Raw genomic sequence first — 27,843 nt, 5'->3', positions numbered from 1 at the left:
ATAGACGATGCTTGAAAAATACAGATCTGGGGCTTGCCCGTAACCTACGTGCCTGTATGGGTACTGGCTCGTGAAACTGATGTAGTTACTATCTGTGTACATCTGCCCGTCCCCAAAAACCCATTCTCCTGCACGCGCAAAGCACGCCCGAATCTCCGTTACCAAGAGAGCATTAGTACCAGGCGTCACTCATCCTCGGCAGCGAGGCTTCATTCGTACCAATAGCCCCGTCTGCTTGGCGAACCAGTATGTTGTCACAGTCCACTCTCGCTCGCTTGACGCCCACTCAATGTCGAACTGGCGCAACACTTGAGGCACCAGCTTGCCCATCTCCATGATGGAAATATTTTTCCCGATGCACGTTCTCACACCAGCTCCGAACTGTCAAGACCGCATTAGTGCTGCGCCCCAGCCCAGGGAGAAGAAGTTGGCATCAATGGACTCACTGTAAGAAGATTACGCTCCATCTCTTTCGTCTTTTCCGGGTCTCCGCTCCAGCGCTCGGGTCTGAACTCATCGGCATCTTGGCCGAAGACCTCTCTACTTCGATGCACAGTGGCCGCATTGACGCCCACAGTCGTGCCGGCGGGTACATGAATGCCACACAATTCGGCCCCTCCTTCAGGAACTATCCGCTCGAGAGGATACGAGACGCCCGGATGCATCCGCATAGCTTCTTTGATACACAATTGCCTAGGCATTTATCATTAGCAATCGAGCACTGTTTCGTCAGGGAGTAATACCAACAGATACTCTAGCTCCAGGCTTTCAGCGTATGTGATATACTCCGACAGTTTGCCTGCTTGATCTGCCTCATCGATCTCGCGTTGAAGTGTCTCGTAAATCCGCTGATCGCGCATAACGTAGTAAAACACTGCTCGGAGGGAGATAGCGGTTGTGTCACTTCCTGCCAAGCTACGCTAGTCAGTTACATGCTAGTTGAAAGCTGATGTGTCCTGGCATACAGATTGTTCAGCAAGTGATTCATCATCTCTCGCGTGCTCATCTGGGGCTCCAATCCCCTCTCTTGTTGTTGGAGATAGGCTAAGAAGTCCGATCGCTTCTCACTTTCGCTCGAGGATTCTTTGTCGTACTCTTTAATGCTCTGCAATGCCATCTATAAAGGCAGTCAGATAGGCTTGCTAGTATATGCACACCCTTTCCACCGTCATACCTTGGTAACAGTCTTGATCGGGTTAGGGGCATTGGGCATCAGTTTCTCCTGAAACTTCCTAAAGGTACGGCTGCCCAAGAGAAACTGGTGCAATACCGGGACTTGGCCGATGATACCAGCATAGTGTAAGCCACCTTCGATTCCGGCGATAACGCTGTTGATGTCTCGGCGTTCTTCCATGAATCCAAAACGCTTGCTGAACGTGATTGCTCCGATCGCATCGAAAGCGTACCATTGCAGCCAGGCACCCAAGTCCACGACTTGGCCGCTCAAGTCGAGCATTGCGTCTGTGAATATCGTATTGCAGGGGTCTACAAGATGTTCCAGCGCCCGGATTGAAGTCATGGAGTATTTCTGGGTCACCGGTCTCTTGAGGTTCCTGTGGTACTCGGGATCCCGAGTCGAGAAGAGGCTGTCCATAACTTCATCCTCATATGAGGCAGATAATGTGATATAGAAATCCGACTACTCGGTGTGTAAGTCAGCACCAATGATAATGGTTGGCAATATGGTGGATTAATACTTTTAGGTATTTACTTTTGATGCCGTAGATCGTGGGTATCGCAGAAGGATCCGATATATCCAACACGTTTGGACCAGTTCGGACAATTGGCCCATACTTTTCGTGCAGCTTTCGGTATTTTATGTGAGCTTTGCCCGACCATACGAAGGAAACGCGCCATAGATTCGTAAAGCGGGCAGCTGCTGGTCCGGGGACCTTACGAAGTATAAATATCGAATGGGCCAACCTGAAACCCCAAAATGCGATCAGAATTGAGCACACCACGGCGGTGGCTTGTAACTTGTCGATATTGAGAGCTTTGAGCATGATGTAGGCGACATGCATCAAAACATCGAGACACAAATCGAGAGTCTATGTGTTGACCTCGTTTGCCAGGAGATCTTGAGTGGTAGTCAAGTATACCTAATTTCCTATGTTAGTACTGCGGAAACCTGGGGTAACGCTCTTGTTTTCAGTTCCTCCGCTTTCCCCGCAATATATCCTCACTGTGGATCACTGATGCTCCGGTCGTTGGTCATGACTAGCACCGTGGGCTAGTTTCTCTCCGCGTTTGGCTTCGTACGATCCCCAAGTACAGCTATGTTCCTCCGACCACCTGCGAGCAAAAATAGCGTCGCACAGAGGGACACTTAAAATATCTTCCAACTTTCAATGCCGCGTCCTTAAGCGACGGCCTTTCAACCTCGTAAGATGACAACCAACATGGACACTCCGCCGCGCAGCCTATGGAAGCATGCAGATCCAGAGTCTACGTACATGTGGGATTTTATGCAAAAGATCAACGCGAATTTCGACCTGGATATAACTGTTAGCGAGCCCTATTCAAGTTCGCAATCTGGCTTTCCAGCTGCATCTGGAAGCAACGGACGGCAACGCTGACTTTCGTCTAGACGTTTAGACAACTCTACGACTTCTCGGTATCTCGTCGAAACGACTTCTGGTCGGCGGCCTTCGAATATCTCCTCTTCATTCATGAGGGTAGCTACCAAAAACCTGTGGACGAAAACGCTAGCATAACCAGTCTTCCGATCTGGTTTGATGGAATCAGATTGAATTTCGCCGAAAACATTCTGTACACGCAGAAGCCTGGTGTCAAGGACCAACGCAGCACACTTCACAAGGAGGATGGAAAGATAGCTTTCACGGAAATTCGAGAAGGAGGATCTGAGAAACGCGACGTAACATGGGGTTCATTGAGAGAAGGCGTCGCACGGGTCGCGAGAGCAATGAAAGCCTCCGGCGTACAAAAAGGAGATAGAATCGCTGTAATCGCGTCAAATTCCGGAGATACTCTCAAAGTATTTCTAGGATGTACGGCTTTAGGTGCCGTATTTTCTTCAAGCTCCAGTGACATGGGCGCAAAGGTCGGATAACCACGGTTCTCGAGAGGCCGCTCGTCACATGCACTAACGCTGTTTAGGGTCTGCTGGAGCGTTTGGTACAGATCAAGCCGAAGTTCGTGTTCATGGATGATGGGGCGCTCTACAATGGACAGAAAATTGACCTGAGACCTAAAATGAACGCAGTCATTGAAGGCATGAAAGATATTCATGAGTTTGAAGGCATTATTTCTCAGCCTCGGTTCTCGACTCCTCACGATATCAGTGGGATTCCACGTGTGTACGTCTGACATCCACACATTCCTATCTAAGTAAACTCCATGGACTAATCATAAAGGCAGAATGACAACAGAAAGTTGGCTACAGAGATCCGCCTCAGACAAAGAAGAGCTTACCTTCGAGAGAGTAGCGTTCCATGACCCCTTATTCATTGTCTAGTTTGTGGCCCAATCAATTTTGCTGTCTCCCTGGCTTATCAAAATGACAGTTCATCAGGAACGACGGGGACACCTAAGGTATGCAAAGCCGAACCTTGATCATACGTGTAGATACTGACGTTCTCAAAGTGCATTGTCCATACAGTTGGCGTAAAGTCTCTAATCATGTGGCCTGGTTGGTATATACACTGACTTGACAAAAGGGCTCCATCATTTCCAACGCCAAAGAGGCATTGCTCCACCGTAGCATGGACTATCGTTCCATATCATTAACCTACACGACGGTGAGTAAGCTTTTCAATAGGTAGCTCAATGCTTTCGATTTGGACGCACTGACACATTTAGACTGGATGGATTATGTATGCAGCCTTGATTTTCCACCTGCTCAAGGGCAGTAAAATCATCCTGTAAGCGAGATAGCTTTTGAATCCAATTGCTGATAGGAAAGCTAATCCTGTGATAGTTACGACGGATCACCATTCCTACCATCAGTGACTAGTCTTCTCGAAATCGCTGCGCAAGAAAGGTAAGACTCCAGCTTATTGTGCAGTCCTGGAGCATTTTTTCTAACAGCAACTTGATGAGAAATAGGGTCACTCACTTTGGAACCTCACCAAGGTATCTCCTTGAACTTCAAAGGAAGCGACTCAAACCTCGTGAGCTGTTTGACTTATCTGCTTTGGAAGTTGTTGTATCCACCGGCTCGGTATTGTCCGATGCGCAATTCGAATGGTTTTACGACGAGGGCTTCCCGGAAAGTGTCCAGCTCTCGAATTTATCAGGAGGAACCGATATTTGCGGCAGCTTCGCGTGCGGCAATCCTTTGGAACCAGTCCACACAGGAGGATGCCAAGGGCCAGTTCTGGGGACACCGATCTCTATCTTCGACCCAACAATTGAAGGCGACAATGTGAAGGGAACGCCCGTATCCGATGGTATGCCGGGAGAGCTAGTAGCTACTGCGTCATTCCCAAATGTACCACTTGGATTCTGGGCTGATCCAGGCGGAAAGCGATTCCTCAGCTCATATTTCGAGAGATTCGCAGAAAGCTGGACGCACGGAGATCTTGTGCAGCAGCATCCTGTCACCAAGCAGATATTCTTCCTTGGTCGATCAGACGGCGTCCTCAACCCCCAAGGCGTCAGGTTTGGATCTGCGGAGATTTACTCCGTGCTTGAAGGAACGTTCCCACAGATCCAGGACTCTATTTGTGTCGGCCAGCGTCGACCAATAGATGCTGATGAAAGGGTAGTACTCTTCGTGATGATGAGACATGGGCAGACTCTTTCTCAGAAATTGATACGAGATATCAAATCGGAGATTGGGAAGCAGTTGAGCAAAAGACACGTCCCGGCTTATGTCTTCGCCACACCAAATATTCCCGTAAGTTTCCACTCGGCGTCATGCTTCCGGCGAATCAGCGATTTGATACTAAATATCCTCCCATCCATAGGTGACAGTGAACGGCAAAAAGGTTGAACTGCCAGTGAAGCGAATCGTGTCAGGTCAGGTGGTAACGCCAGCTGCCACCATTGCAAACCCACAATGCTTGCAATATTACTATCAGTTCGTCGACGTCGAGAACCCCAAGCATTCGGGAAGCAAGCTGTGAATGCTCAATGATTTCACGTAAAGCTTAGTAAATGATAGAACGATCAAAGTTGTTTCTGCTTACAATGTCACTTCCACTAAAGTCTTCTGTGGGAGCAGATAATACACTAGCTGCATCGTGATCAATATCTTTGAGTGTACTCGTAGAAGAGAAACATAGAATACAGCTCTCTGGCCTCGATCGGCGTTACAAAGGTTAATCACATGATTCGCCGCAATGTTGCCGCCTTGAGATTCCATACGCATGTCTCCGTGTACTGACCTGAATTTAAGTCCTGTGGCTCAGGTGCTAAATTTACTGTTCTGTAACCGATTTCCAATGTACGGAAGTTTTTTGATATATTCCTACTTCTGTGACCAAGCAGGTCACGTGACTCTTGGTGACATTGATTTCTCATTCAAACTGACGAGAAGAGCTTGATGGAACATTGAAGAGATCACGAAAGCCCAGCTATCCTTGTTCAGAATTGAGAGGGTCTGTCAAGAGTGCACGCACCGGCTTGAGAACATAGTTGCGCCGGCGTCACGGAGCAACCTAAAGATATGACCGGAGGATCCTTTACTCTCGGAGGAACCTCACAACTTCTACAGTTTCGACTTAATAATGCTCGCGCGGAAGATGGCCGCGATTGGGAACCGAAATATTCGGACAGTTTATTGGATTTACTAATCCATAAGCCTGCGCAAAATATGATTTGCCACCGACTGCCACTTGATATATGGAGTACTGCCAGTATAGTCTGATACTAAGCACGGAACTCATTGTCTATTTCCTTCTTCTTACCTGAAATTGTTCGATATGGCGGCTTTACGGCTCCCTAAGATCCGCAACAATCCTTCGAAGATCCAGCTCGAACGCATATCCCATGTGTACTTTGATCATGAAGACATGGGCTCATTCGAGGAATTTGCCAAGAACTTCGGATTCGTTGAGATAGGTCGCGACAAGGACTTGACATTCTACCGCGGCTACGGAAAAGATCCGTATTGTTATGTGGCTCGCAAAGTTCCGAAAGGCGGCAAAGCTTACAAAGGAGCCGCTTTTGTCGCTCAGACGCAAGGGGATTTCGACAAGGCCGCCGCATTAGATGGAGCAGAGACTACAGACCTCATTCACCCTGGCGGCGGACGTTTAGTGACCTTGAAGACCCCTTCAGGTTTCTATTTGTACGTCCTGTATGGGCAGCAAGAGAGACAGGTTTCAGAACCTGCTCCGCCATCTGCAACGGTCGAGAACTTGGGACTTCCTAATGGAAGCTTCAAGAAACAAAGACTCGGTGAGTCCTTATTAGAATGTGCGGTCATTTAGTGCAATCGCATTGACACTTCCGGAATATAGGCGAGTTCCAGCGCTTTCATCCCGGGCCAGCAATGATTCACAAATTGGGGCACGTTGGATACATCCTGAACAACTGGTACGAAGAGGCTGATTGGTATACGAGTAACTTCAACTTCGTTCCTACCGATGTCCAATGGCACCCGCAAGATGAGAACGTAGACGTGATCGCGTTCATACATCTGGACCTCGGGGAGCGATATTCGGATCACCACTCTCTTTTCCTTGCTCGTGCGCAGCCAGGCGACCATGATCATATGCATCACACATCATATGAAGTGGAGGACTTTGATACCCAGCTGCTGGGACACGAGTGGCTTGCAAATAAGAAGTATCACTCCGTCTGGGGCGTGGGAAGGCATATTCTAGGTTCACAGATATTCGATTACTGGAGGGATACCAGTGGATTTACCATCGAGCACTACACTGATGGAGACCTCGTCAATGTCAATACTGATACTGTACGAAGTCAGGCGGGGCCGCTGGCGATCTGGGGCCCCGAACTACCAAAGGACTTCTCTGAGGACCATTCGGTGGTGTGAAGATACTACTATTATGCTGGTCAATGGCACTCTTTTCCTTTGCTTGCCAATGTTCTAAATGCGAGCCTCAGAGTATCTAATAGGGGCCATTGCCGAAGTGTTCAACTCTGTTATCTGTACCTGCTGGAATTCGTAGAATTATATATTAATTACGTGCGTTTGATACAAAGAACGCATTTCGCTTGTGGTTGCATAGAGATATATTTCACCTTCTGCAATAATGATAGAGGGTAGCCTATTGCATGAGACATCGATTTCTTCATTGACCGAAGTGTGTGCAACGAAGAAGTTCAATGACGTCCCATACGCTACCCATGGTCCCGCGTCCTTGAAGCCCTTAAGACGTCTCAACAGTTATCCGGGTGCAGAGCCGAAAATCGCCTCAAAGTTCCCTTATTATAGCCTTCATCAAGCTTCAAGGACTCAGTGGAGCCGTAGCATTGACCGGATCGTCCGGCCACGCGGAAGATTCTCAGCTACAATCCTCCGCGTGGCTTGCAAAGCAATCAAGTCAACGTGTGTTTTAAATACATATTCAGTACTCTGTCGCTCGTCACCTCTTGCCTCACTAAGCTTTACTTTGCGTTGAATAGCCGCGTTACTCTCCCATCCACCAAGATTTACCCAGTCTTTACTTCGAACACCATGAGTGTCCCAACTTGGAAATACATGAGCCGGTTCCTAGCCATCGATGGTCAAATCTACTTCGCCGAGGCTCCTGGGCCACTCGATTCGACTGAAAACTCACATCTCACTCTGACAGGCTATCTGTCCTTTGCTGAATTTGAGAAGCGTGAAGGCGGGAAGTCGATTAGCGTTGAGAAGGTTGGGAACCTCCGATAAGACACTTCACGAGTTCACGCGGCACGAGGTGCCTGAAAGCGCATAATCACTGAGTACTCTAATACTATGCTCCAGTTCCTCTCCCCAACACCGGTCCAAACCAACGAAATTGTCTGCATTGGAACGAATTATCGAAAACATGCCGAAGAAGCAAATGTAAAAAGACCTTGCCTCAATTTGCGTCTCGCGAGCCTTTTCTCCAAGAATAGTCACTAATTTTGCTTATAGCTCACCGTTCCTGAAGACCCTGTCATGTGGTACAAGCCGTGGAGGTCATTGACAGACCCCGGTGATGTCCCAATTCCAAAAGTCGCTCAACAGAAATTCCTAGACTTCGAGGTAAAATTCCCTTTAGTATTGATATCTGATTAAGCTATACTCTGAATCAAAGCTTCCATTTTCAATCGGCCTGAAAGGCTAAAACATCCTAGGGCGAACTTACTATTATCACATCGAAAGACGCCCGTGACGTCAGTCTCGAAGACGCCCCGAACTACATCCTCGGGTACACCATTGGTAACGACCTCACGGCTCGATTTTACCAAGACCCAAAACGGGCGGGCGGTCAGTTCACGCGGGCCAAGGCCTTCGACAAGTTCGCGCCGCTGGGCCCGGTCCTGATCAGCGCCCAGGAGTTTGGAAGTTTCGAAGGCAAGAGAATCACCACAAAAGTCAACGGGAAGGTATTCCAAGAGAGTACTTTGGATCTCATCCATGATTCTGCAAAGTTGATTAGCTTTCTATCGGAAGGTAAGCCTTTCGCTTTCACCATCCCCTCAGTCTCCGCTTTCCAATTATCTTTCCACTTCGTAATTGCTGGCCCATCTCTCTCTCTACTTCCTGTTCTCATTTTCATCTTCACCGCAAGTACAAAGACTCAGAACAAATCGTTGACTCTCCTCATTAGGTGTCACCCTCCCAGCTGGCTCAGCGATCATGACGGGCACGCCTCCTGGGATCGGGTACTTCCGGAACCCCAAATACAACCTAAAGGATGGCGACGTCGTCGAAGTCTCCATCACATCCATTGGAACTCTCAAGAACACGATGAAATTCGAATAGAATCTTCGCGTTCGACCAACGTAGATCATGAGCCAATCGTCCATAGTGGAGCATTATCTTCCCTACTAGATACTGTTGCGATGACCGTTTTGCTTGGTTGAATGTGTGATGTTGTCATAATGCGGAGTCTTCTGAGGAACTTGGTATGTCTTGAAACATGTCAGTCGAGTGTGGCGGTGCATTCGCTTTATAGTATGGGGCAGAAGTTACGCTCACATCATGTATCCTCTTAGGACTGTAGCTAGCAATCTTCAATGCTAGTTATATCTACCAATCCAGATATAGACCTGCGCAGTCTTCTAGCCACTATGTTGATGCCCTAGTCCATATAATACCAACTTAGTGCAAGCAGAAGCACTTGAGTATCGAAAACTGTTTAAGTGACAACTAACAACTCGCATGAACAACACCGGAAATAGCACAGTGGCAAATACTAGCATCCACTAATGGGAGAACATACTGTGTTGACTAACGAAACTAATATGGGACGCTATCTCTTTGTCCTGCGTAGATATATACCGTAGAGTATACGAGGCTCTCGGTTTACCGCTTAATCAGCTTTAGCTTTAGTGTTTGCAGCCCGTCCAACACTTTTGCGTCACAGCAATCCATCTGTTGCTCCTGGCAGATTGATCAATTCCGATCAATTGACAGGAGAAATTGCCCTCCGTAAACGGCAACTAGGACGTCAGTTGGAGTCATTGCTGTGAAGACCCCGTTCATTATGTCGCCAGCATGTCTTTTGCGATCTGGAGCTGGCCCACGAGCTGCTTTAGAGTCGACGCCTGAGAATAGATGACGAAATCAGGTCTGATTAACACATAGCGCGCCTCGGTGCGGAGCCGGTTCCTGAAGGATGTGTGGTCGTAGCCAGGGAAGACGTGGATGCGTTCTTCTTCCAAGTCACTGAGCTCGCACACTGTGTACTGGAGGATCCGTTTCGAAGTGGGGTAATCAGAAGAGGACGATCCCTTGAAGCGGATCTCCGGAATCTCGTGAGCCAGAATGTTGGGAGGTAAGTCTGCCGCCTCAAGCATCAGCTCGAGCTCCTCAGCTTCATTTTGCTTGATCGGGCTGACAATCAATAGAGTGAAGATTGACTTTGGCTTCCAGAATAACTCGTCTGTGAGAAGGATCGAGCCGCTAGTTGCCTTAACCCAGATTTGCGCAGTCTTACTGCCCCCATGTGCGTTTGCTTGGAAGAATCCATCGGGCACGCCCACGTAACCTTTAGCGTCCGTTACCAGCATACGATGCAAGGCGTCGCGAATGGAAGGCATATATCCTGAGATACCATTAAGGATACCCAGCACTGTCGCAACTATCCAGGACTTGTTCCTCATCAAGGCCCCATTTCGCATCGTCTCTACGCTCGAATCATTCACCCCTTTTCGTCGTTCTTGAGACCAGACGTACAGCAGTCGGTTGCTTCGGGTTGGAATTTCAGCGCCTGACTTAAGCCTGATCATCAGGGCAATACGCCAGGATAATGCAATAGCGTCCCGAACACCGTTGGCAATGCCTTGGGCTCCAAATGGGGGGAAAACATGCGCAGCATCGCCTATCAAAATGGTTCGATTGTCAAACCATCGGTTGACGACCTTGTGGGCGAACCTAAAGTTTGCAAGTCCATTAGAAAAGGCGCCTTTTCCTGATTTGGATGAGACGAAAGCTCACAGCGCCGGCTGACATCGCATTATCTCGACACAGTCCCAAGGGAACACCACGGGACTCGTGATCAATTTTCCCCTGTTACACGTTATGTGTCAGACGTTATAGTTTATCATATGGACTAGCTTTAATGAAGACCATACCGATAGTAGCCAGGTTGGATTGTGAGGTGTCGTTCCAATTGCTTCTGAAGATCTTCGTTAAGATTTGGTGGCATTTGGCCTTGAGGTAATTCATATTCAAATCTAAGCTGGACAGTCAGTCAAACGAACTAAGTTTCCTGGAATGAGCAGGCTATAACCTCCATAAACGCTCATTAACAGGACCAAATCTGCCAGCTGCAACTGGCATTGTTGGGTGGTTACAGAAACTAATGCGTATCAGCTGTGAGATGGACGCTCATTTCTCACGCGAATAGAGGGAAGGACACACTGGAAGCCACTTGGCCAGAACAAGTCCCAGAGCTCGTCAGATTTGAATCCTTGATTCCACAGTGGGAATTTTGGGTGCGATTCGGGGGTGGGTGCGTTTACTCGAAGGTTTGCGGCAATCCATGTGGCCTCGTACTCGTGTCTAGCTTCGATATGAATCTGTTTTCATAAAATGGCAGCGCCGGTGTCTCGATACTCACATTCCGTATTCTTGTTTGATGCCAAATGGCTCGAGGAAGTCCTTGCGCACCGTTCCCCGCTTGCCATCAGCACCGACTAAGAATGCTCCTTTCAGCTGATGTGTAGTCCCTTTGTTGTCGTAAGTTGCCTCTACACCCTCCTCGCTAGGGCGACAAGACAACACCTGGCACTCTGTCCTCAAATCCGCATAATCGGAAGCATTGACCAAGTCGCGCAACGATTGCTCTATTGATCGGTCAGCAATGACTCCCTCATTCGTATCCTCCATACAGTACCCAGTTTTGGTTGAAAGACAGTTGTGCCATTTGCTAATCCTTGCTGTAGCCAATCTTTGTCATAATTGATTGTTAGGAAGGGCTTCGCGGTGAAGGAATGCCGGTGAATATTAATGGATGGCAAAGCTAGAAAGTATTGCACGCGTTAGGCTGCGAAAATTTCGGAAGAAAGTGAAATAAAATTGACTAACGCTGTCCAAAACTCTTCATTTTCTCTTGATTAATCCCAAGCAATTGCAGAATGCGATGTGTATCGCCGGCAATGGCAATTGCCCGAGGATCTTCGCATATGTCGAGATTCGCTTCGAGGAGAATACACTAAGCATATTGTAAGCATTCTCTGACACCCTCACTAACAGAGTAACAGGCATATTAATGGGGCACTGACCTTGACTTGTTGGTGTGCGAGCGCGAGCGCTAGAGCAAGGCCACTGGGGCCTGCTCCGACAATGATAACGTATGTCCGCTCCATTGCTCTCGATAATGCTAATGGAAGCGAAAACTCACTTATTAAACACTGAAAACTCTAAGACCTAGGGATGATACATACCTGAGAATACCGTTTTGTCGCTCTTGTGGGATGGGATAGTCCGAAGTGACGCGGAACATCCCACACCCCCGAATACTCCGACTATTCTGCGGATATGCTTTGCCTCGTACGACGGTTGTAACTGACTCCGGCCCCGGCTGAAGCTGCGCAACACTAGTGGGAGAAGGATCTAGTTGGTCGGCAGAACCTGATCTTGGTTCCTAATCCATAGGACTGAACTGGCTAGTATGGAGCAAGATCCTAGGTCCTATCAAGTTGAATAAGAAGGGTACTAATCTATATTAAGATTCTATGGACAGTCTGCAAATGGAATCATTTATATTCTCGGGTATTTAGGGAGATCGAAAGAATTGTGGATTGTTAATGCTGGATGGATATAGGGAACTTGGCCGTGGACGCGATCGCTCGGTGGCGAGCGAGGGAATGTCGATGGTGGAGATCAGTCCATCTGGAGAGATTGAAGGGTAGATTAGGAACTCGGAATGGCTTTCCTTTTTCTCGACTCAATATTTGGCACTCTCGAATTCAGGTGACAAATAGCCAGAGAGGATGCTTGTGAAATTTGTCGTTAGAGCCCGTGAAAGCATTACCATGTTCTATCATCTACGTCTGACTTCGGGAATGAAAAGCAGATATTGGGATGGAAGTTACTCATTCAGAGCCTCTTCTACTCTCTAGCTCGGGATTTCTCTCAAGGCTTGTGTAACTGCACTCGTCTAATCTATGAAATTCCCTTTGTCTATGTGAGGACCCGATAGGCAAACAGCAATTAGAAAGGGTTGCATTGCTATACTATGGAAGTTGTGATACAAAGAGAGAAGAAGGGCAAGAGCGCAGCCGCCAGAAGTAGGTTCCTAGCGCGGTTGGCGCTAGCTGCTAGTGCACCCGCCTAACAGTCACGTGACCATATAACTGTTTTATAACTACAGGTGAATATTGCTTAAGAAATAAAGGAAGGGGAGGGCTAATCGTACACCCCCTTTTCACTCCACGCACACCCCTTCCCCCCCCCCCCCCCGGTCACTTCACCACGTTCTGATTGGCCCGGAGGGTTGCTTCGAGGCCTCCGATTCGCTCGCCTAAATCGCTCACTAATTCCAAATGCTCTCTCCAAATGCGGCCTTGATCGCAATTAATTACATCCTCTTCCTCTTCCTCTACAATACCCTCACTATGGCCCTCCAGACGCCACAGCTGGCGTACTATGCTACAGCAGAGGAAGCGCATATTGCTCTACAAGCGCACGCATCAGCGCAGGGCTACGGCCTAGCAAAATACCGTAGGACATACGAGCATACCTCCAGGACGCATGCCAACAGCTCCGCCGCCAGCACCGCCTATTTCTGTAGTCCCTCGTCCAGCTCCTGTTGCTCGGAATGCCTATCAGTCGACAGCTACACCGGTTGATCTTTCTTGTATTAATCCAGCCCTTCTTAGGCCTACAGCTGCATCTACGGCAGCACCTACGGCAGCACCTACGGCAGCATCTACGGCAGCACCTACAGCAGCACCTACGCCCGCACCTATACAACCTTATACAGATGCACCTACAGGTAGGAAGCGTGGCCGGCCGCTTGGCTCAAAGGATAAGGCACCACGGAAGAAGGCAGCATCACGGAAGGAGGCAGTACAGCGGCAGGATAGCGCTTATCCTCAGCCTCAGCCTCATCCTCAGGTGGCGACGCTTAGCCGTGAGGAGCTCTTCCGTCAGCTTGCATCGTATGACGAGGAGGCGGCCTACGGTGAAGAGATTGAGGGGTATATGGATCGAAATACTCAGTAGGTGCGGGCGGTGATGGAGGGGGGCCAGGCTTGATGCGGAGGAGCCGTATTAAGGTGAGGTTTTAACAGTTTTGGCATGCTTGTAGGCACGTAGGCACGGCAGGTAGCAATACAACAGCGTATATACGGCTGCAGTAATCGGAAAGGATGCGTGATAAAATGGAGAGGCTATATAGCCTACGTATAGCATACGTATAACCGTACGTACGGCCTCACGTGCGGCTGTATATACGGCTGCAGTATGCACGATAAAATAGAGAGGCTGTACAGCCTCTCTATACAGTACGGATGCACGTAAGAATAGAGCTCCGGACGAAGCTCCGAGCCGTTCTGGCCAATCAGAAGATCAGACGAGAGGGGGGTATGCGTGGAGTGAAAAGGGGGTGTGCGTGGAGGAAAAAGGGGATGTGCCATTACTAGTCCCCATTAATAAAGTCCAGCGTGCTTTTCAATATTAATACTGCCAATTATATTGGCTTAATATTGGCGCTAGGCAATATTGGCGTTTATTAGCGCGTATTAGCAGATATTAGCAGATTTATAATATTAGCACGGATGTTTTTAGCACCCCTTAAAAATTTTCTTAACTGCAATACTATACACGTAGTTATTATTAAATAATAGCTTCTAACGCGGATTTATTACTATTTACTCCTATATTAAACTCCCTTAATATAGAGGAGTTAGAAAGCTTCTAATAGAAGATATATAAGCTATAGGTATATACCTAGTTACTATATAAAGCTAAAAATACGCACTATAAGAAAATAAGGCTTATATACTGTAAGTATTGTATAGAGATAGTATATTACTTAAAGTCTAAGTATAATATCTATTATAAAAAGAAGGAGGGCCCTGTTTATATAAAAATTAATACTTAACTCTAGAATCTCTATACGCAGCTTTATAATACCGGGCAGGAAAATAAGATTAACGTGCTAGCCCTTTAATCTATACTTAACTAGGAAGCTATTACTGCAGCTCTTATTTTATTAATAACTGTATTAAACCTACTATTTTAAATTATTAAATAGCTAGAGTTCTATATATTTTATTAGTTTCTTAATTTAGAGGTTTAGGGCTATATTATAACAGCTTATTCTATAGTTAATAAGCTAATCTAGAGTTTATTTATAATATAGAAGAATATTATATAAAAAAAGCTTTAGTTAGCAATATCTAAGGTCTACTTCTTACTTAATATCTAGATATTCCTAAACTAATATCTTTACTTAGCGTTTGCGCATACTTTATAGATTGAAATAAAAGACCTTAAAAAGGCCTTTTTGCACTTTATATAACAATATTATATAGCGGGGAGAACCAGTTCTATATACTGCTTCCGATACTCTAGAACTATAGTATTAATTAGAAACTTAGTGCTGTTATTACTAATAATACAACTAACGTATTCTACTACTAAGCCGGCCAAACCACCGAGCCGGCCACTTTTTCTTAGCACGACGAACACCACGTACGAAAGGCAATGCATTAGCAACATAACGATATTCTATCTTAGTAAAAAGGTCGAATTAATCTTGCGCTTCAGGCCTATACCTTAGGCTAAACTTAGAGCGTATAATACGCTGCAGCGGCTTTTAATATACAATATTAGCAGCTCTCCGATTAGCTTTATAGAATTATATTTTAATCCTAAATATAACTAAACTATATAAAGCTTACTATAACTAAAGAGCAGACTATTATATAATACATCCTTAACCTAGATTTGCAAGGGTTTGCGCCCTAGTTATATAAGGTGGCAGATATAGCTAATAAACTATTAGCTATATATAGTAGGATACTAGTAGGTAAGAACTGGCCTATATAATTTATATTGCATATAGAGGAGCTAAAAATAGCTTTTAATTAAGTAAAGAACTGCTAGAGAATACTCTAGGAAGATCTAGAGGTTATTTACGCGTGGTTTAAGCTTATATAAGATATAAAGGTAAAGTATAGTATTATTATTATTATTATTAAATTCTATTACGCTGGTGTAGCTCCCGTTAGGGTCCATGCAGCTGTTCTATCTAGGCTAGTTTACAAGGAGAAACCGTTTGCTGCCATGCAGCGTTCGGATGAAAACCCCGTCCTCTGCGGTGTATAGCGCTGAGCGCTCTTCTCGTTGTTGTATAGCTATTGGGGACACGTGGTAGATCTATCAAGTCCACCACGGAATAAGCCATCGTGATGCGTCTTCCTAAATCTGTCCGGGTTTTGCAGTCGTCCTCCTAGGCGCGGGTCGAGTTGATTCCGGAGTAGTGAGCTGGTTTAGGATTAGCGTGAGGGCACGCGTGCTGTCGTTTCGCACGCGTGCCCTTCGTCAAGGCGTTGGTCCTTGAATTGAATGATGTATGTGGGGGGTAGTGCTGTATAGGCTGCGATATATGTGGGGGCTGCGGTATACGGGTGGATACAGCTGTTGGGTGGGTGCGTGATATAGGCGGCGTAGTATGCGTAGTATGCGTAGTGTGTGTAGTATGCGCAGTATGCGTGGTATGCATGGTATGCGTAGTATGCATAGTTATGTAAAGTTGTAGGAGGTGGAATGCCTACGTCTCCGCCTCTGCCATCTCTCTGGCCACCGAGAGGTATGGCAGGAGGTCCGTCCTTTGGAGGAGCCATTGGGCCACGGCCTTTCTTCCTTTCTGGCTTCTGTAGAGCTGTTCATACGTCCTCGTCTTGGCCTTCTGGAACAGCTCGCCCCTGCCCTCAACGTGTCTTCCGCAACTCATCACAATGTGTCTTGGGGATTGGAGGCTATGCCCGCAAGGGCATGCCGGCGTCGGGTGGCCGGGCACTCTCATACGGTGGAGGTAACCGTTGAGCCCTATATGCTCCGTCCGTAGGTTCGTGATAATTGTGCTCTCTACCTTCGTGAGTCCTTTGTGTAGTGCCTCTTGTCGTTTGCTCCATTTAGTGTCGAGTGCTGGTGTTGGGGGTCCTTGGCGTAGTTCTTTACGGTAGGCTTCCCATTCCTTCTTCCACTTCTCTTCGTATTCATCCTGGATCATGCCACGCCTCGTGCGCCTATAGGATTCTTCCGATTCGCCTTCGTATAGTGCGGCTAGCCGTGATGCCTTCGCCGCGAGCTTGCGGAGTTCGTCGCGCCTGCTTGGGCCGTACCGTGGTGTTCCTTTCGGCCTGTATTTAGCACGGACCGTTTCTCTTATGCGGCTGCATTGGGTTTCGATGTGCTCGCGGGCTGGCCCCTCGCGTGTGCGGTCCGCGTAGGCCACCGTAAGTTCCTCCAGCTTTAGCCGGAGTGGAGGGCATGATGTCTCGTGCTCCATCACCCTGATGTTTGTTGTCTTGTATGCCCCTGAGATAGCACGAAGGCACTGGTTCTGTGCTGTTTCGAGCTGCTTAATCTTTGTCTTGCTGATCTGCTCTTTCATGCCCGGTGTAGTATACCAGGAGGTGCATCCGTACGTGATGGCAGGCCTAATAACCGCCGAGTATATTGTGCGTGCCTTCCGGAAGCTTGCGCCCCAGGTCGACGCCGTGAGCCTCGTAAGGGCCCCCATCTGGGCCGTGGCTTTGTTCTTCGTGGTGTTGATAAAGTATAGTATTTATAATAATAATATCTATAACTTTAATAAGATAGGCTTCTAGATAGGTATAATTAGCTTAATAAAGGTTGTTATAGGCTTAGAGAGATATATAAGGCCTATTCTTATGCAGCTAGGTAATTAGGAATAGATTATAGTTATCTAAAGTATTTGCGCTGCTAGGTACGCAACCCTACTATTTATTATCTATAAAGAACGCGTCTATATCTCTATATAGTATAAAAAAGTAGATATACTATATAATTAGAAGCTCTTAGTCTCTAAGAATAGCTAGACTAATAATATACTTAGTTTTAAGTAGTTAAAGCACTTTAATAAATATATAAAAACCCGTTAGGTGGGGTTATATAGGCTGCTTATCCTAGATAGCTATAAAAGCCATCTTAACTAGGATTTTAAGGATTATTACCTTATATAAAAGATTTTTATACTCTATATACCTCTGTATTTATTATATATACTCTAGCCACTTAATATAGTATACTTCTTACTACTAAAGCTAAAGTACTCGCAGCGCGTATAAAACTTAGCACGCTAACACATCTACTATATTAATAAAAAGGGCTTCCTCCTAGCCTTTAAAGCTGTGTTTTTTAATATATTTATATATAATAACTATAAGAAGGCCTTTTAGGCATCTAGACTAGTTCCTATTAATACGCAGGTTGTTTTTAATTGTCTTAATATATAGTTATATACCCTACTACTAGCACCTCTACTAGAAATGCTATAGTAATTAAAAACCCTAAGTAATATATATAAATTTAGATTATAATTAAAGCTAGTATATAAATCCTTTATATAATTACTAATAACAGCCTAAAAAGGCTTTTTAAAGCTTATTAAAGGAGCTAAAGAAATGCTATATAAAAATGTGCTTATAAAGGCTTGCGTATAAAAGCTTAAAAAGTAATTAGCAGAAGTAACCAAGCGTAAAGGGCGCAAAAGAAAGCGGATTTAGACTGGCGGGATAATAGAGTATAGTATAGAAGTATTATATATAGCTTCTAAAGCGCAGGCAGCGTTTTAGTTATCTAAAAAGGCTTATAGTAGTAGTAGTAATAAACAGGCCCTACTAGCTTAACAGTATTATAGAAACTATAGAAAAACTGGATATAATACTTATATATATAAAAAAGATAAAAAAGAAGCTTCTAAATCTAATATAACTGTATTATATATAAGTTCTTTAGCTAGTTATAAATAAATTGGTGTTTCGTACATAGTGTTCGTCGTGCCAAGAAAAAGTAGCCGGCTTAGTAGTTTAGCTAGCTTAGTAGTGGAATACGTTATAAATAATATCTTATATTATATAATCTAAAAATACCTTTAAGAAAATTATATAGAGTAGAAAGCTCTATACTAATAAATCTAATATAATAGCTATATTATCTACTTTACTATTAAGGCTTTCCTTTTCTAAAACTTAGTTAAAGAAGAAAAGCATTTATTATATAATATTAAAAGATAAGAAAGGACTTAAAGTAAACCTAGACTCTAGGAGAAATTAATTATAATTCCTTAGAGCGCTTAGTAAACTATATAATATTATTATATACACCCGGAGCTTACTAGGCTATATAAAAAACTTTATTACTCTTGCTTAAAGATAAATTCTATTAGATAATTATATAAAATAGAATAGCTAGCATTTAATACTTTAGGTGGCCTTATAACTTTAGTTAGCAATTAACTTTTATATAAAGAAGTATGCTAAAATATTAGGCTAAGATTTCCTTACTCTATAGAACTGGACTACGCTTTATATAATATATAACTTTCTTTAGATTTTCTAAAGGGTTATATTAGAAACTTAGGGCTATAGCATAATAATTTTAAATATTCTCTTTTTAATAGATATTCTTGTATAATATTTTAAGTAGAGTTTTAAATATTATAAAAAGAATAGCTTCTTTTAATCTTAGATTTAAATCGGATAGAAAATATTTAATAAATACTATTTTAAGTTAGATAAATCCCTATTATATACTGCGGTGATTACTCTTTATCTAGAGTGTTGTACAAAGTATATCTAAGTAAATTAGGATAAAAAGTAGCAGAGAGCGACGCTTAAAAAGGTTAAATAGCTTTAGGAGGATTACTAGTTGCAAGCTCTTAAGCCTTAAAGTCTTACTACTTAGCTATCTAGGTATAGGTAAGCTAGGTATAAAGAAGAATTAGACTTATATAATCTAATTATTAAGGATCTAAATAAGTTTACTTTACCTTAGAGCTAAAATAAGTATAAAAACTATATTAGCAATTTTCTAAGTTATATTAGAAAGCTTTCTACTTTTTAATAGTAGTGTTAAGAGTAATAGCGCATATAATAGCCCCGTCTATTACTGCTAGTAATTACTATCTTATTAATTCCAGTAATAAGTAATAAACCTAAGCGAAACTTTTCTAGAGCGCGTTATACAATTTTATAGAAGAGAATATAAATAGGTGTAAAAAGTTTTAAAAAGGTAAAGTATTATAAACAGTAGCAGTAATCTAGACTATTACTTAAGGAAAAGTAACTTTATATAAGTAAGCTAAAAGCTAATTAGAGGATATACTTATATATTACTGTTGCTAGTACTAGTGCTAGTGCTAGTATTAGTGCTAGTAGTATTAAGGTTAATATTAAATAAGATACTTTGCAATAAAGGCGCGCAGTTATATAATAATTTAATATATAATATTATTCGAAACTTATTAATATATACTAATTCTATATAAAGTCTTTTATCTTTAATATTAATAAGTTGTTAAAATAATTATTTTTTAAGAATTGCTGCTAATAATAAATATTTGTACTACAAATATTTGCAAATTTCGCTTATTGAAAACTACCCTAATAAAGTCTCTGCACTATTATATTTAACCTTACTAATACTTATACTGCCTAAGGTAGGTATAGGTCTAAACCTATAATAGTTCTACTAAAAATAAATAGAAATAGAGGCCTTTAAACGTATTAATTAGGCTAAGCATATTAAAAAGAAAGATAAGAAGTTGGGTAATAAAATAATAGTTAAGTAGATAGAGTTGCAGAGTCTAAAGTTAAACCTCTTTAATAAAATAATAGTATTATAAGGACTTAATAGGCAAATAGTAATTAGAAAAGGTTATATTACTATACTATAGAAGTTGTAATATAAAGAAAAAAAAAAGGTTAAGGGCGCAGCTGCTAGAAGTAGGTTCCTGGCGCGTTTAGCGCTAGCTGCTAGTGCGCCCTTCTAATTATTATATAACTATATAACGTTTCGTAACTATAGGTGAATATTGCTTGTAAAATAAAGGAAAAGGCCGTCTAAGGCCTAATACTACTTTCCTCCTCTATAGGTCTAAGCTCTTATAAAAAGTAGTAAAAGAAAAAAGGTTATAAACTAAATAAATAAGCTTCTAAGCGCTGGTGCGCTTAGAAAAAACTTGCTGGAGAGTGCTAATACTATAAAAATTGTCTTAATCTTCCTTTCTAGGTTGCTAGTTAGGCGGAAGAACTTAGGCGGAAGAGCGGGGTTTATATAGGTATTTCTAGTAGAATAGCCAGGCGTTATAGTAGTCTAGCTAATTTTTTACAGGTTCCTAATAGTATTAAGGGTTATCTACCTATTTAACCTTATATTAGATACTGCGTTTAACTTATCTAGAATTAATAATTTTATTAATAAAAAACTTTTTTTTCTAGGTTTTTATTTCTTTATCCTAGACTAAATAGATAGGCTATAGTTCTAGATAAAACTATAAAGGTACTAGATTAGGGTAGTACTAGCGTAGTAGGTTTAGGTGGAAGATATTAAACATTTCTTTAGCTACTAGCTAGTTAGGAAGCTAGACTTCTACTGCTTTACTTCTAGGAATAATTTAAGTAACAGGCTAGAGTCTAGTATATTTATTATCTAGTTTCTTTACAGGGTGCTCTATTTTCCAGTTCCTAGTATTAATATAGACTAGGTCTCCTATCTTAAAAAAAAGGGGCGTTAGCGCAGTGTATATTAGCGTGTTCTGCTTATTATTTTTAGGCCTAAGTAATATTTTCCTAAAGGAATTTAGTAAGCTTTTCTATACTATCTGTAATTTTAATCTTATTTATTATTCTGCTGTCTAAATCTAGGTCTATAGCCTTAGCCGGTTCTAGGCTAAATTAAGGGTAGTAGCTAGTATCTATAAAAAACAGCGTTATACCTGTAAATATATTAATAGTATTATTTACTTAGAATTCTGCTATTAGTAGCTAGTTAACCTAATTATTTTAGGTATAGTTAATATATTTATATAAATACTTCTTTAGCTCCTAATTGGAGTATTTTATTTATCTATTAGTTTTAGAATAGAAAGTAGTAGATATTTTAAAAGATATTCTAAGGCGTTAGTATAAGCGTTTCTAGAACTTAGTAATAAAGTTGCTGCCTTTATCTAAAGTAATAGATTATAGAATTCTATATAAGGTAAAAAGTAGTAGGAAAATCTAAACTAGTGCCTTTAAACTTAGACTATCTATAGAAATAAAGTAGTAGTATTTTATAAGTCTATTATAGACTACAGCAATATTCTAATATTTAATTCCTTAGCGGGTGCAGGCGGGGAAACTAATAATATAGTTAATGCTAAAATATTACTATTACTTATTTAGAATAGGTAAGGGCCTAAGAAAACTATATTTCTTATTCCTTAAATACTTAGTTTATCGGTAAATAGCATAGTTATTATAGAACTTATTAATTTATTATAACGTATTCTATAAGCGAGCCGTCTACCTAAGTAAGCCGTCCACTTTATTATAAAAACGCGACGCGTTAACTTCTAACCACTATACGTTGACAACACAACGTGCAATTAATACAAAATAAAGGTCGAATATGCATGGCTATCGCAGCAATTAATTAGCAGCAATTTAAAAGCGAACGGCGCGCTATTACGACATATAACGTACCCAGAAGCACAATTCGAGATCAACGCGCTGGAACGACCCCACGACGCGATTCTAAGCCTAATTCGAAGAAGCTTTCCAAGCTGGAGGAATTAGTTGTTGTTTAACATATACTCGACCTGGATTCGCGAGGATTTCCGCCCAACCTGCATGCTGTACGAGAGATAGCTAACAAATTGCTCGCCGAGCGCGCCGCCGGCCACGTTGGCAAGAACTGGCCAGAGAACTTTGTTAAGCAAACACCTAAGCTTAAAACATAATTTAATTAAAAGTATAATTGTTAGAGAGCTTTATACGAGGATCTAAAGGTAATTAGCAATTAGTTTAAGCTTATACGCAATATAAAAGCAAAGTATAGCATTCTAGATAAAGATATATACAACTTTAATAAAGCTAGCTTCTAAATAGGTGTTATTTTAACTGGCGTGGTTATAACAGGCTCTAAGCGGTGCAATTATCCAAAATTAATATAGCTAGGTAATTGCGAATAGATAATAATAATCTAAGGAGTTAATGCCTATAGATAGGCTATCCTGCTATTTATTATCTTTTTAGGTAAGTACTACCTCTCTATATAGTATAAGGGTAATAATATACTACTAAACTAGGTTATAGCAGTAAGTAATAATAGCTGGACGATAAATAAGCTTAGTATTACCTGGCTATAGTATTTTAATAAGCATATAAAGGATCGCACTATAGGTATATATTAGCTGCTAATTATTAATAGCTATAAGAGCCACCGCTTGCTTAAATTTAAGGAGATTTATAAGGAGAATAATATTATTACTTTCTGTATACTAGTGTATTTATTGCACCTGCTGCAGCCGCTTAATATTAGCTGCTTTGCGCTGTTAAAAAAGGTATACGGGCGCTAAATTAAGAACTTAATATACTACTATATTAACTATATTATAAAGCTAGAGTTCTTACTAGTATTTAAAGCAGCCTTCTATAACTTAATTATAAAGAGTAATATTTGCGCAGGCTTTTAAGGCGCAGGCCTTATACTGCTTAATCTAGAGGCAGTACTTTTAAAGCTTAATATTTAGCTTTATATACTGTTGCCTCCTGCTGTAGTAAAGGCTTAATAGGAATTAAAAACACTAAGCAACGCTTATAAGCTAGGCTCTTAATTAGCTTTAATTTATAATTATATTTAAAGGTATTAAAATAGCTTGCCTACAGCAATTCTTAATGCGCTTAGCAGCCTTTCTAAAGGTGCTGCAACAATAATATATTAAGCTATACTACTGCGCGATATAGTTGCCAGCCTTTAAAAGGCAAATAAAGCCGCTATAAAGCGCAAGGCGCGCAAAAAGAAGCGGATCTAGAGAGAAGGAACTCTAATAATAGAAGCAGGCTCTTAAATAGCTGCTTAAAGGCTTAATAAGGACGCCTAAAGTAAAAGGCAGCAAGGCGGGGCAGATTCTAGCGGGAGCGCGCGGCGCTGTAGACGCTGCGGCGAGCTAGGGCACAATATTCGTACGTGCAAAAATAATGCAGAGGTTGCTGCAGATTAGGCTATAAGTTGTATATAGTTAATATCTATTAGCGTTGTAGAGCAATTAACGTTTAAGGCCGGTTTTTATAATAAAGTAAACGGCTCGCTTAGGTAGACGGCTCGCTTGTGGAATACATTACTATATTATTATTATTATTATTAGGTTCTATTAGGCCGATTTAGCTCCCGTTAGGGTTTATACAGCAGTGCTATCTAGGTTTTATTTATAAGGGGAAACCGTTCGCTCTATAGCAGTCGGGTAAAAACCTTGTTTTCTATAGTATATAACGCCTTATATTCCTTTTATTTCTGCGCGGCTATAGGGGACGCGTGGCAGCTCTATAAGTATTGCTACGGAGTAAGCCATCTTAATATATTCTCCAGAATCGATCTAGTATCCGTAGGCCCTAGGTTCCAGGGTTATATAGTGTCTAGAAGGTGAGTAAGGTCTAGGGTTCGCGTTAGGGCGCGCGTGCCCTTACTGTACGCGCGTGCCCTTTTTCTTAAAAGCTAAGGTATTAAATTAAAGGATAATAGGAAATTAGGGGGGTTGCCCTATTGCGGGCGTGCCTGTAGTTATATAATATACGTACGTGTATATAGTTCTGTTCTTAGGGCGTGGCTATATAAGTTAGCTGGCTGTATAGCTAGCTTTTCCGTTGCTATTTTTCTAGCTATAGAAAGGTAGAGTAGGAGGTCTATTTAGTGCAGGAACTATTGTAAAACGGCCTTATTTCCCTTATAGTCTTTATATAGCTGTATATATATTCTTATTCTAGCCTTAAAAAATATATTGCCTCTACTATTACAGTATTATTTATAGTGTATTACTATATACTTTAGAGACTATAGTATATGCCCGCAGGGGCACGCAGGTAAAGGGTAATTAGGCACCCTTATATAGTGCAGGTATACGTTAAGCCCTATATATTCCGTTCGTAAGAGCGTAATAATTAAGCTTTCTGCTTTTATAAGCTTATAGTATTTAGTTGCCTAATTTTTATTCTATTTTATATTAAGGGCCGGCGTAAAAGGGCCCCTTTATTTCTTCCTATAGGCCTTCTATTTATTCCTCCACTTTTCCTTATACGCTTCCTATATTACTCCTTATTTTAAGAGCTTATATAAGTTGTTTAACTGCCCTTTATACCTTAGGGCTAGTGCTATAGCCTTAACCGCAAGCCTTTTTAGTATATTACGCCGGCTTAGCTTATATTTAGGCGTTTTCCTAGGCTTATAGTATCTTCTAATAGTGTCTTTAATAGTACGGCATATAGTCTTAATATGCTCTCTAGCCTAGCCTGCGCGCGTGCAGTCTGCGTACGCTACTGCAAGTTCCTCTAGCTTAAGCCTTAGAAGGGGGCAAGAGGTTTTATATTTAAGTATTTTAATATCTGTTATTTTATACGCCCCTGTAATAGTATAAAGGAAGTAGTTCTAGGCCGTTTTAAGTTATTTAATCTTTGCTTTGCTAATTTATTCCTTTATACCTAGTATTAGAAACTAGGTAGTGCACCTATATATAAGAACCGGCCTAATAACTGCTAAGTATATATACTATACTTTTTAGAAGCTTACGCCCTATATTAATACTATTAGCCGTGTAAGGGCTTCTATTTATACTATAGCCTTTTCCTTTATAATATATATATGCGGGCCCTATTTAAGTTTAAAGTCCACCTGGACTTTAAGCACGCAGAGCTCTATAATTAGGCCCTCTATAAAGCCTTAGATATTTACTATAGCCTTTATATTTACTATATTTAAACGGCGCCTTATAAAGTATATAAGGTAATACTTATCCGGGGTAAATACTATACTATGCTTCTTCGCCCACTCTATATACTATACGTGCGCACTTTTAATTGCCCTGTAGTTTTTTTCCGTACTTCTACTAAATATAAAAATGTTAGTATTATCTATAAACCTGTAGGCTATTATATTACCTTTTTATAGTGCCGGCAGGAGCATACTTACAAAGAATAAGAAAAGGATTAGCAAGAGTAAGAATTCTTATAGTATGCCTGTATTAACCGGGATAGTCTTAGCAATATATTTTCTAATAGAGAGTTTTATAGTTTAGTTCTATAGGAATAATTCTATAAATTAGACTATCTATTCTAGTATATATTAAACCTGTAGGTTGTATATTATTCTTTTATAAAATACTCTATTAAAAGCCCCTAAAATATCTAGGCTAAAAAGGAAGGTAATAAGGTAAGAGTTGCCCTTCTATATAGTTTATATTTGTTCTATAAGAAGTTCTAGTACTGTCTGCGTAGATTGTTCGGGCCTTACGCCTATTTAGCTCGGTAGGAGCATACCTTTCTCCTCTGCTATCTTAGATAGTTTTCGTGCTATAATATATTTAAGCAGCTTACCTACTGTTTCTAGCAGTATAATTAGCCTGTATAACTTTGCTGTATTATAGAACGCTTTCTAAGGCTTGCGTAGCACTATAGTAATTAATTTTTTATATAGCTATAGGTAGTGCCCTATACGCACGCACCTGGTAAAGAACCTAGCCAGCGTTAGTACTAGCTGCGTTTCGCATTTCTTAAGGATTCTGTTAGTTATCTTTATAATGCCCGGGGCTTTATCCGGGGCTATTTCTATTAGCGCGGAGAGGACGTTTTCTACTATAACGTTTTATAAGAACTTATATAGCTCTAGGTATTAGTATCCTTTAATATTAGAGAAGTCTGCCTCTATAGGGAATAGGAAGAACTATTCTATAAGTATTTAGGCCTTAGTCTTATTATCTATATAGAGTATTGCGTTATTAGGCTATAAAAAAGGGGGGAATTAAGGCGGTGGCTGTAGTTCCTTTCTAATAGCTCTGCCCTATTTAGCTAGCTTCTATACGCCTTTCGGATCCGACGTAATCTTATCTACTGCGCGGCGCTATACTTTTATACTCTCTTTGCGTATAGCCCTTTTCTTTCTATTATACTGTACTCTGTATAAAATCCAGTCCTCTACTATTTTTAATAAGCGCCAGGTCCTATAGGCCCGCCTTATCTCCTGCACTTCCTTAGTACACTTTATTAACCACGCAGGTAATACTTATTTTAACAGCTTTGCAAGTGGTATAGTTTTGTCTATTATAGCTTATATACACTTATATAGGCGGTGTGCAAATATATTAAAATCTTCCTCCGTCTCCTACAGGTTATTCCGAGTTTCTAGCTTATCTAGCTGTATTGCTAGGTTCTCTTATACTTCTTTCTATACTATATCCTTCTACAGCCTACGCTGCGGGGGTTCGGCTGCCTTTAGTAGTAAGATATCGAACTCTATATATATAGGCCGGTGATTAGAGTTGCAGTTCTATTCCTTTTATACTATAGAGGAAATTATTTGTTCTGTTAGCTACCCTGTTGTAAATATAAGGTTAATTATAGACTATAATATTCCTCTTACCTATATTTCTAGCCCTTCCTCTATAGCTAGGTCTATGCCTGCTTCGCGCGTAATGCGGAGGAGCTCCTCTGCTTGCTTTTTAATTTATATAACTTAAACTCCTTTCTATAGTAGATAGTATAGGTTTATATCTTTAATAAGAATATATTCCGCTTCGGTATTATTTAGCAGTAGGGGTAGTTCCTGTATAATACTGTTAGGGTTCGGGTTATAGATATTGTAAATATAGATCCTTTTTTCCTCTGCGCAAAAAAAGAGGGTGTTAAAATCTAGTAAGTAGTGCACAACCGACTACTTATTAATATCTAGTTGTTTATTAATATATATACAGGCTTTTATATATTCCTCTCCTATATACAGTAGATAGTATAACTTTATTATATGCGTTGTATACACTGTATACCCCTGCCCCTGCCTGCGTAGGTTTCTCTATAGTTTTTATATAGCTAGTACTATAGGTTACAGGCTGGCGTTCTCCGCCTTTTTAAGGAACTCCTTCTAAGTTATTAAGTTCTTGTGGACGTTATACTGTATAATAGTGAGGTTGTTTAGTTGTTCTAATATTGGCTTATCTCGGTGTTCTCTTATTGTTTCTTAGCTTGCCCGTTGTCTACCTAGGTTCTTTGCTCAGCGTAGATCTATTA

General features: G+C 41.7%; 5 protein-coding genes across 5 annotated transcripts; 3 read left to right on the top strand and 2 right to left on the bottom strand.

Annotated features, from left to right (window-relative positions):
• Positions 1 to 189: 189 nt before the first annotated feature.
• On the bottom strand, positions 190 to 2,003 carry BDZ99DRAFT_397356 (cytochrome P450; the record flags this gene model as incomplete). Its single annotated transcript, XM_033716046.1, is given in 6 exon segments — positions 190 to 381; positions 447 to 693; positions 748 to 915; positions 933 to 1,093; positions 1,184 to 1,639; positions 1,698 to 2,003. 6 exon segments carry the CDS (start codon positions 2,001 to 2,003, stop codon positions 190 to 192), a joined length of 1,530 nt encoding a protein of 509 aa, XP_033571505.1.
• Positions 2,004 to 2,399: 396 nt separating this feature from the next.
• On the top strand, positions 2,400 to 5,132 carry BDZ99DRAFT_451606 (acetoacetyl-CoA synthetase-like protein; the record flags this gene model as incomplete). The annotated part of the gene is made up of 11 exons (XM_033718223.1): positions 2,400 to 2,504; positions 2,588 to 3,061; positions 3,118 to 3,317; positions 3,379 to 3,474; positions 3,525 to 3,552; positions 3,604 to 3,624; positions 3,678 to 3,758; positions 3,820 to 3,881; positions 3,938 to 4,000; positions 4,066 to 4,858; positions 4,929 to 5,132. 11 exons carry the CDS (start codon positions 2,400 to 2,402, stop codon positions 5,085 to 5,087), a joined length of 2,082 nt encoding a protein of 693 aa, XP_033571504.1. The 3' UTR covers positions 5,088 to 5,132.
• A 738-nt stretch (positions 5,133 to 5,870) lies between these two features.
• Positions 5,871 to 6,986, top strand: BDZ99DRAFT_544222 (Glyoxalase/Bleomycin resistance protein/Dihydroxybiphenyl dioxygenase). The gene is made up of 2 exons (XM_033726816.1): positions 5,871 to 6,363; positions 6,426 to 6,986. The coding sequence occupies exons 1-2, from the start codon at positions 5,886 to 5,888 to the stop codon at positions 6,962 to 6,964; spliced, it is 1,017 nt and encodes a 338-aa protein (XP_033571503.1). The 5' UTR covers positions 5,871 to 5,885; the 3' UTR covers positions 6,965 to 6,986.
• A 623-nt stretch (positions 6,987 to 7,609) lies between these two features.
• Positions 7,610 to 8,869, top strand: BDZ99DRAFT_397450 (uncharacterized protein; the record flags this gene model as incomplete). Its single annotated transcript, XM_033716050.1, has 5 exons — positions 7,610 to 7,789; positions 7,883 to 7,963; positions 8,036 to 8,146; positions 8,239 to 8,557; positions 8,715 to 8,869. 5 exons carry the CDS (start codon positions 7,610 to 7,612, stop codon positions 8,867 to 8,869), a joined length of 846 nt encoding a protein of 281 aa, XP_033571502.1.
• Positions 8,870 to 9,447: 578 nt separating this feature from the next.
• Positions 9,448 to 11,919, bottom strand: BDZ99DRAFT_544214 (FAD/NAD(P)-binding domain-containing protein; the record flags this gene model as incomplete). Its single annotated transcript, XM_033726815.1, has 10 exons — positions 9,448 to 10,097; positions 10,164 to 10,483; positions 10,547 to 10,618; positions 10,684 to 10,785; positions 10,842 to 10,910; positions 10,973 to 11,113; positions 11,172 to 11,397; positions 11,448 to 11,573; positions 11,639 to 11,765; positions 11,836 to 11,919. The coding sequence occupies 10 exons, from the start codon at positions 11,917 to 11,919 to the stop codon at positions 9,592 to 9,594; spliced, it is 1,773 nt and encodes a 590-aa protein (XP_033571501.1). The 3' UTR covers positions 9,448 to 9,591.
• Positions 11,920 to 27,843: the final 15,924 nt, after the last annotated feature.

The sequence above is a fragment of the Mytilinidion resinicola genome, assembly GCF_010093595.1.
Source record: "Mytilinidion resinicola strain CBS 304.34 unplaced genomic scaffold BDZ99scaffold_21, whole genome shotgun sequence".
In the NCBI taxonomy this organism is placed as follows: domain Eukaryota; kingdom Fungi; phylum Ascomycota; class Dothideomycetes; order Mytilinidiales; family Mytilinidiaceae; genus Mytilinidion; species Mytilinidion resinicola.
The sequence above is the reverse complement of the archived record's forward strand: the minus strand, read 5'-3'. Positions and strand labels throughout refer to the sequence as shown.

Bases quoted from the DNA above. Each gene is read 5' to 3' on its own strand.
- BDZ99DRAFT_544222 (XM_033726816.1), top strand. From the start codon at position 5,886: ATGGCGGCTTTACGGCTCCCTAAGATCCGCAACAATCCTTCGAAGATC. The intron at 6,364-6,425 runs GTGAGTCCTTAT...TCCGGAATATAG, and splicing joins CTTCAAGAAACAAAGACTCG to GCGAGTTCCAGCGCTTTCAT.